The 6,301-nt window shown below is 41.5% G+C and overlaps 1 protein-coding gene across 1 annotated transcript; it reads right to left on the reverse strand. All coding sequences in view use genetic code 11, as the record gives it.

The window, feature by feature from the left end:
* Positions 1–5,178: 5,178 nt before the first annotated feature.
* EGR_09997 (hypothetical protein) lies at positions 5,179–5,865 on the reverse strand (the record flags this gene model as incomplete). Its single annotated transcript, XM_024499246.1, has 3 exons — positions 5,179–5,329; positions 5,664–5,746; positions 5,779–5,865. The coding sequence occupies 3 exons, from the start codon at positions 5,863–5,865 to the stop codon at positions 5,179–5,181; spliced, it is 321 nt and encodes a 106-aa protein (XP_024346333.1).
* Between the last annotated feature and the right edge of the window lie 436 nt (positions 5,866–6,301).

The raw sequence follows: 6,301 nt of genomic DNA on the forward strand, positions 1-6,301 counted from the left end.
AATTATGCGTCAAATCGCATGGAATCAGCATCACACCTGTTCCCTTCAATCATCCTATCGTTGGGAGCCGTGGCGAAGTTGCATCATGCTTTTTGTGCATTCATCTTGATACGTGCAACAAAGTGTCTATTATTTATTTTTAAGTAGAAATCAAGCTACATGAAATGCTCTGCCACTTCTCTTTGCTGTCTATTACGTGCATCATTTCAGTACCTTTCAACACCAGTTCGGTGGAGAGCGGACTAGACTTTGGTGATTTAGCACTATCTGAATCCAAAGGACATTCGTGTTTAGATGGTTTCTCCCTTAATGTTTCCACATGAGTGAACAATCGACTTCGGAACATGTTTGTTGTGGTTAGTGAAACCAGCTTCACTGTTAATTTCTGCCCATTAACCATTCCTAGTGAGATGTCCATTTACCCCGTTATGGCACCGGGCAAATGAAGATGCATGTGTTTGTCCAGAAGTCGCTTGATCACGCCAAACATTGGCAGTTCAGTTAGTGTTGATTCTCGCCATTTTTTTCTTGCCAACGATTGGGTCGCGTAACAATGGAAAGGGAGTATAGCTTTTATGAACTGATAACGGCTCACCCAAATACAGGTCTACTGAATGCAGTAATATAAGAGTGGCCATGCCCTCACCTTTCATTGTCCATTCAATCTTGAAATGTGCGCATAATCGCGTGACACTTTGATACCTCCAAATAAGTCCATTGGAGGCAATCCTGTAAAGTCATAAGTCAATAATCATCTGCGAGTAATGATATTACAAAAAATCGGGTAGATGGAAATGTAATTGTAAGATACCAGCAAATTCTCAAGGTTGAAATAGAGCAATGCGGCCATTACTGATGTTGCAGTCTTTACCCTGACAAAATACAAATACTCTCAGTTTATTCATGGATAAGAGAATTTTTGATAGGAGAGGCGAATTATTCAGAGCCTGCCCATGTAAACTTTCTAGTTGATGATAGGTTGATAAAAGTGCTTAACAGTTTTATATGCGTTTTAAAAAGTGGTCTCTAATTCACCTGTACAAGCGATTAGAACATGTCTCGCCTATCCCTTACGCTGTTCAGTGGAAATATTCCGAGGTTATCAGTGATTGATTATGAGATATAATGATAGCTGTATGCTAGGCTGGAATCCGCATTGGCACAAATTGCATGTGGACCTTTAGTTGACGAATGGAAGATAGAGTCAATTTTCACTTGTTAGCTGTTGCCAGCCAACCTGTTTGTTATTCGACTTGAGAGCGAGTTGTCGGATAGCTTATGCACCCATCACAGCCTCACATAATTGGTGGGCATACACGAGGAATGGAGCATCATTTTCTAAATTATTGTTAGTTGTTTTGTTCGGCAATATGGTTATATTAATTAATAATATCATGACGACAAAGCATGTCTGCTTTGAGATCCTAATGGACTGCTCCTTAGAGAAGTCTGTATGCCAAATTTATCGACTACTGCCACATCCTATCACGTCTACTATGACCCGATTTTAAATGAATTTGAACTTCTTGACGTAGCAATTGCATGAATTTCTTGGATATCCGAGTAACAGAGTCTTGTCCTCAAATAGTGTAGACACTTAGGTGACGCTTTGCCAAGCAGTAATCACATGGAGGTAAACATACAAATCATGATTTGGTGCGAATATTGTTTTTAATCATTGGTGAATAGAGTTTGACTGGCTCTGGAAGCAAATAAAACGCCATAACTGCTATTACTATAAAGGTTGCCTAAAGGCTTGGTTCCTATTTCTCAAAATCGCTATTATTTAAATGCAAAAAATTTGCAAATGTAAGGGGAACCAGACGTATATGAGCTGTAGCATTGTTAAAAAAATAAATTTCGCACTTGGAAGTACTCCATGTTATTAATCCCAGTAGAAGCCTTAATTCGTACACGTGAGTGGTCAGGTGTAAATTGTGCAATTTTCTCAATTCTTGATGTTTCACTATTTTGATTTTGTTTTTTAGTCCTAACGAAGCCTAAAGTTTGTTTCTTTTTTTAATGAAAAATGATGAAAAAATGTTATATTTAAAATTGCAAACAGATGAGCTAGCGTTAAATTCAGTGGTGTGGTGGAGAAGTTCAATGTGGTCAGTGCAAAACCCATGTATGTGACGTAGGACTAGTTCGCTTAAAAAGTGCGGCTTTGTGATGAAGGATATAATTGTGTTTCTGCAGGCGAACGAAGCCGAAGCACCTTCTCTGATGCGTTATAGTGATTGAAGAGAGACAAGGTGGGGGCAGAGCCACATCCGCAGGCACAGTGACACAGACAATAGTCTGATGAAATCTTGTCCACACTTTTTCGTTCACATCATAAATATATCTCATTTATCGTCTGCAACGTCTTCTGAAGGCATCCTGGTTTTGACACATTTTATGGTATTTTGAGGTTGGTCTTCGCAATTCATGACGCAGAGCATGAGTATATACTGGCAGCTTTCGGTTATAAAGCATCTATATTACGATCTCAACATTTATGTGAGTCAAATGCAAGAAAGCGTGTGTTGATGATTTGGTGCTTTCATGCTAGCGACGTCAGGAGACTGCAAAACACAGGCATTGATGCTGGTGTCAGCAGGAAGCATTCAGAGATTCATTCAACCTTTGAGATGTGGTATCATGTGCTTTATTATAATGGCTAACCACATTATGTTGAAGATTGATCGAACTGTATTGATGTGCTCACATGCTGGAATTTACGGAGATGCGTTACAGAGAAATTGGGAGGCTGTCGACAGCATACTTAATCTCACTTGCAAGAGAACGAAGACGCAATACTCATGACTACATTATCAGTATTTGCGGAACGAGAATTGCCAACAACACGCTCTTTCCCAGTGGAGACGCGTTAAGTAACTTCCTTGATAGCCACACGGTTCTCCGTAGAAATGGTTGGCTGAGAGATATGCAAACGGAGTACTGCATCATATGCCTGTCCACACTGAAGTAATGATTAAATGCCCTGCAATATCCGTGACTGCCAGTGAAGGAGGGTGTTGTGGGCAGCGTCTGTTGACACAAATAATGAGCTTTTGTACTTCTGGCGTCTCGCTCCAACTGGTGGCCGAGGAGTCTGTCAGTGTGTTCTACCTCATGCAACCCCTACTTCATTTAAGCAAGAAGTATGATAAAGGCGCGCTGAGTGGACCGTAAAAGAAGTCCGTGTTCGTGAACTCACCACCGAGTGTGGTCAGTGGCAGAGGTGCCACCAATCAGAACGGATAAACATTGAATAAAAAATAGTATTATACGTTGATTTCTTCTAGTCGTTTGTGCCTAGTACATCTGATACTAGAAGCTGGTGTCTTCACCCCCACCTCCCAATGCTAGTGTGCATGTGTATGTATCCAAGTAGAGATTTCGTAACCGCAATCCTAACGTCATCAGCACATTCGTATGTGCACCTGCTTGCAAGTGTCTTTCGCATTTTAAACTATGTTTCTTGATATATCACACGTAGGTCACACTGGTGTTGACTGACTGTTGGTGTAGCATTGTCCGATTACCTGTCCACATCACCAACACCACTAGAGGAGGGGCGAAGTTTGACCACTTATGCACTGCTTTGATGATTCACCTGGAAGAGTGAGTTCTTACAAAATTCGGGATGTGGGAAATTTTGTGCGAATTCGTGACTATTGTTAGCTGTCTAGCTCGGATATCAGTGGCTTCATGTAGACCAGAAAGCATGAGACCTTGAAGGTGGGAAAATGTGTGGGGACTGAACAAGTTTCAGTAGTCTGTGCCGTGGTCGCTGGCCTGGTCTCCGAGTCTTACCTGCTCTCCCTCCAGGAGCTCCATTTCTGCTTCAGATATCCTTCTTTTCCTCTTCCTCCTCATTATCATCATATTCTGTGAATCATGAGCAAATCTATGTGCGGGAGATAAATAATTGGTTGCTAGAATGGTTATCGTCCATTGCGATAGGGTAGATAGAAAGCTACTGTTCATTCAAAGTTATCAAAGGCCCAATCCATTCACACACTATCCCAACGACGTAAAATATAACCGTCGATGTCGCTATGAACCCATCTGCGACAAATCACTTGCAACCCTGGCCTCAAAAATTATCCCAACAATGACGAGTGAAAATGAAATAAAGAAAACTTTCTTATTATGTAGCAAATTAACGTGACTGGCTGAATCTAGTCATCATTGGGCAAAGAGAGTGAAAGAACAACTGAGTGGTTATAGTCGGATTCTTGCGCATACAAAGCAAGACACACTGAGCACTTTGGAATTGGCTGGATTGGAGGTCACTTATCTACTGAGTGATGCGTTATATAGTGGATTACAACCAGCAATGAAGCCTAACCGGCAGTGCTTTCATGTTCCTATCTGTCAGACGGAGAGTCTACTCACCTGTTGAAAAGCAAAGTGCAAATTTATTAGCCTAGTCTCAGAAGGAGTAGGAGAAGGCAGCTTGCTGGTTCGGCATATTCTTAAATCTTGGCACAACTCAGTCCCTCAGTTTCAAAGGCAGCCTGCTTTTGTTGTCTCGTTTAAAACTAACTTTATCAACCACAGATTCAAGTTTCTTTACACACCTTGATCCAAAAGCGCGGCACTATAGACCAGTGAGGCCTTTACACAACAACTGTGATGACTTTGTTGGTGGAAGAAGTAAGTATAAATAAGCCACTTTGCAATAGGTCTGGAAGTTTCCCAAACGGGCACTTGAGCCTACAAGGTGTAATTTTCAATGAGATTTAAGTATCTAAAGTAGGCAGGCTATCTAGAAGCCCAGATGATGGCATAAGATGAAGTTAGTGAGGCAGCATTTGACTAAGTCTTTATTTCTGCACATGTGTCAAGAATATTGACCAAATCGCCTTGGATAGGACGACGAAGTGCCTCATTTAGGTTTAACCTAAATATAGCCAGACAATACAGACATGTATTCACTTGATTGTGATCACGTACAGTGCAACATGGGATGGGTACATCAATGAGGTGTTAATTCATTGTTCAAGGGTTTGTCTTTACCACGTTGAATATGGACGTGCCTTACGGGCACGTCCTTCTTCCCCTTTTCCTCCTCCCCTTACCCGGCAATACTCGCATACAACAACAATTCTCCACTGATAGTGCTCTTTGAACATTGAGTTGATCGATGAACAGTCATTGCGGTACATTTCATGTACTATGAAGTTACTATTCCACTTCTTTCTCATCCTCCTCTTGCACCTCTTCAAATTCCAATCTATCATTTGGAGCATTGGAATGTGACCCATTTTCTTTCTCTTCATCTGCTTCTCTTGCTACAATGTGTTGATGCATAATAGGCAAATAATTCTCCTTCGTACTGTAGTATATGGCAGTGTTAACGGTGGAGAATGGCCCTAACGCAACCACGAGACTGCTTGACGTTGATTCCGATTTTGATTTTATATTAGCGAGGGGATCTGCTGTCATGGGATCTGCTACTATTAGGACTGCAGGTGCTGACGCTCATCCAGGTGCTAGTGAAAGTGTAAATGCACTTTCCATGTGCTCCACAGCATTCTCCGCAACCTCCCCGGGCCTCTCGTTGCTGCTGCTAAAGATGGAAAGGGAAGCGTTTGATAAAAAAAGCGCAATTAAAAGGCAATTTAAGAAATGCGTTCCGTTGGAGACGAATGCAAATGAGACTGACATACTTAATAAAGGCATCCAATTCACACTTATCTGCATGCGTATTGCAAAATTCGCCAATCCAACTTTCGGACTTTGTGCCCAGATCCTGTGCAATAGATGCAAAGTCTTTCCATAAACACGGCGAGCCATTACAAAGCATGCTAATGCCAATTCATTCCCTCGATGGGATACCTGAGGGTGAAACAGGCACATGAATAAATGCATGATGAGTGTGAGCAGATTTGATAGTGGGTAATGAGACTTGTAACAGGGATACTGAAATTAGCGGGACCAGCACATGTTGACTGATGGTGCTTTATGCGAATCACGAGGTGCTATGCCTACGAATCAAAAGTTGTCACCTGTAGCAAAACATAAATTGTGCCACGTTTTAGCACTACTTTACTACGATATGTCTATTTGAGCTATTTGTGCGGGGAATATGTGGAAAAATAATTAGGATGTTGAGCCTGAAAACAACATGAAATGGAGGAGCCATTTCAGTGGCGCGTTCTCTTCCACTTCCTCATCGAACGATTCTTTGGTTCTCTTATTCCCAACACTAAGAGTGGTGGTAACTCGATGGTTTTGGTTTTATAATGCGAAAAACTCGTTCGAAATCTCCTCATAAGACCACAAATTGGTAGTGTTTTATTCGACT

Source organism: Echinococcus granulosus (assembly GCF_000524195.1).
Source record: "Echinococcus granulosus chromosome Unknown EG_S00182, whole genome shotgun sequence".
NCBI lineage: Eukaryota > Metazoa > Platyhelminthes > Cestoda > Cyclophyllidea > Taeniidae > Echinococcus > Echinococcus granulosus.